Here is a 2,800-nt window from a genome sequence, read left to right on the forward strand (position 1 = left end):
TTTATTTTATGTCTATAATTTTAATGAATTAGGAAAGCTCTTCCTATACAACCATCTTGGTTTAATGAGTATCACAGAATGGTTCTTATGGAACAAGCATTTTTCATAAAATTATAACTGTCAGTAAAGGTCGTTCTATCTCCCATTATCACCAGAGTACACATAATGGAGATAGCAGTTATCAATGGAATGAACATTGGAACAACTTTAAGAAAGAGCCATATCTTAATCATCGGACAAATGAGCTTGCAGAGGACCATTGTAAAAGTGGAAAAGCATTTGACCAAATGTCCAATCACAATATACGTCAGGTTATTCCTATTGTGGAGAAGACCCACAAAGGAAGTAAATGTATCCAGTATTTTCAGCAGTCTTCACAATACCGTGAACAAGAGAATATACATGTTACGGAGGAGGCTCACAAATGGAATCCGTGTGGGATAGTCTTCAGTCAAATAATCAATCTAAATAGATGCCAAAAAGTTCATAGTGGAGAAAAACCTTATACACGTAAAGATTCTGTTAAAACGTCTATTTGGCCTTCAGGTTGTACTCTAAATCAGACAATTCATACTGGAGCAAAGCCTTGCAAATGTAAATCATGTGGCAAAGCCTTTAAATATCATTCATCTCTTATTATACATAAGGCAAGATTTCACACTATAGCAACATTTTGCAAACTCAGGGAAAATGGAAAAGACTTTAGTCAGTCCTCAAGACATACCCAACATCATACAAATAATATTCAAGAAAAGTCTTATAAATGCTCAGAATGTGGCAAAACCTTTAGTCGGCCCTCAAACCTTATTCTTCATCAAGGAATTCACACTAGAGAGAAACCTTATAAACATAGAGAATGTGTCAAAGCCTTTAACAACCATACAGGTCTTACTAATCATCATAGTGTTCATACTGAAGGTAAGCCTTATAAATGTAGAGAATGTGGTAAAGCATTCCTCCACACGTCAAACATGTTTCGACATCGGAAAGTTCATACTGGAGAGAAGCCTTATAAATGTACAAAATGTGGCAAAGCATTCAGTGAATCCACAAACCTTAATCGACACCAGAGAATACATACTGGAGAGAAGCCTTATAAATGTACAGAATGTGGAAAAGCATTCAGTGAGTCTGCAAACCTTAACCGACATCTGAGAGTTCATACTGGAGAGAAGCCATATCAATGTAGAGAATGTGACAAAGCCTTTAGCCGGCCCTCAACCGTTACTATTCATCAGAGAATTCACACTGGAGAGAAACCTGATCATTTCTAAAATATATAGATTCATAATGTATCCATAAAATTAAAATGTGCTGAATTTGGCAATTTTTTATGATATATTTCTTTAAAATATATTTTATTGATTTTTTACAGAGAGGAAGGGAGAGAGTTAGAGAGTTAGAAACATCGATGAGAGAGAAACATCGATCAGCTGCCTCCTGCACATCCCCTACTGAAGATGTGTCCGCAACCCAGGTACATGCCCTTGACCGGAATCGAACCTGGGACCTTTCAGTCCGCAGGCCACCGCTCTATCCACTGAGCCAAACCGGTTTCGGCGATTTTTTTAATGATATTTTTTATTAAAAAATATATCTTTATTGATTTCAGAGAGGAGAGAATGTGGCAAGGCCTTTAGGCAGTCCGAATCCCTTAGTTATCAGAGAGTTCGTACTGGAGAGCAACCTTATAAATGTAGAGAATGTGGCAAAGTATTTAGCCAATCCTTCTGCCTTAATCGTCATCAGAGAGTTCATACTGGAGAGAAGCCTTATAAATGTAGAGAATGTGGCAAAGCCTTTACATGTTCGTACTCCCTTAATATACATCAGAGAGTTCATACTGACTAAGGACCATTCTCACAGGCAGGCCATGTCCCCTTACTGGGAATGGAATTATGATCTTGTTCATATGTCAAAGCTTAACCACTGAGGCATGATGGCTGGGCAGTTTGGGAATCTTTTAAACAAAGATTCATTCTTCCTCTGACAATTAATGTTTTGTATTTATTTTTTGTCTATAATTTTACAGTGATTCCTCAAAACTTATTCGCCATCATAAAATTCACACTGGAGATAAGGCTTATAAATGTAAAGAATGTGGCAAAGCCTTTATCCGGTCCTCACACCTCACTTATCATCAGAGAGTTCATACTGGAGAGAAGCCTTATAAATGTAGAGAATGTGGCAAAGCCTTCAATGAGTCCAAAAGACTTGATATACATCAGAGAATTCATACTGGAGAGAAGCCTTATAACTGTAGAGAATGTGGCAAAGCCTTTATGTCTTCCTCTTCCCTTAATCTACATCAGAGAGTCCACACTGGAGAGAAGCCTTATAAATGTAGAGAGTGTGCCAAAAAGTTCATAGTGGAGAAAAACCTTATACACGTAAAGATTCTGTTAAAACGTCTATTTGGCCTTCAGGTTGTACTCTAAATCAGACAATTCATACTGGAGCAACGTAAATGTATCCAGTATTTTCAGCAGTCTACACAATACCGTGAACATGAGAATATACATGTTACGGAGGAGGCTCACAAATGGAATCCGTGTGGGATAGTCTTCAGTCAAATAATCAATCTAAATAGATGCCAAAAAGTTCATAGTGGAGAAAAACCTTATACACATAAAGATTGCTGTACTCTAAATCAGACAATTCATACTGGAGCAAAGCCTTGCAAATGTAAATCATGTGGCAAAGCCTTTAAATATCATTCATCTCTTATTATACATAAGGCAAGATTTCACACTATAGCAACATTTTGCAAACTCAGGGAAAATGGAAAATACTTTAGTCA

The 2,800-nt window shown here is 37.0% G+C and overlaps 1 protein-coding gene across 1 annotated transcript; it reads left to right on the top strand.

The window, feature by feature from the left end:
• Positions 1-68: 68 nt before the first annotated feature.
• LOC102762168 (zinc finger protein 664-like) lies at positions 69-1,259 on the top strand (the record flags this gene model as incomplete). Its single annotated transcript, XM_015564312.1, has 1 exon — positions 69-1,259. A coding segment is annotated over one exon (1,191 nt), but the record flags the coding sequence as incomplete, so codon positions are not given.
• Positions 1,260-2,800: the final 1,541 nt, after the last annotated feature.

The sequence above is a fragment of the Myotis davidii genome, unplaced genomic scaffold, assembly GCF_000327345.1.
Source record: "Myotis davidii unplaced genomic scaffold, ASM32734v1 scaffold2101, whole genome shotgun sequence".
NCBI lineage: Eukaryota > Metazoa > Chordata > Mammalia > Chiroptera > Vespertilionidae > Myotis > Myotis davidii.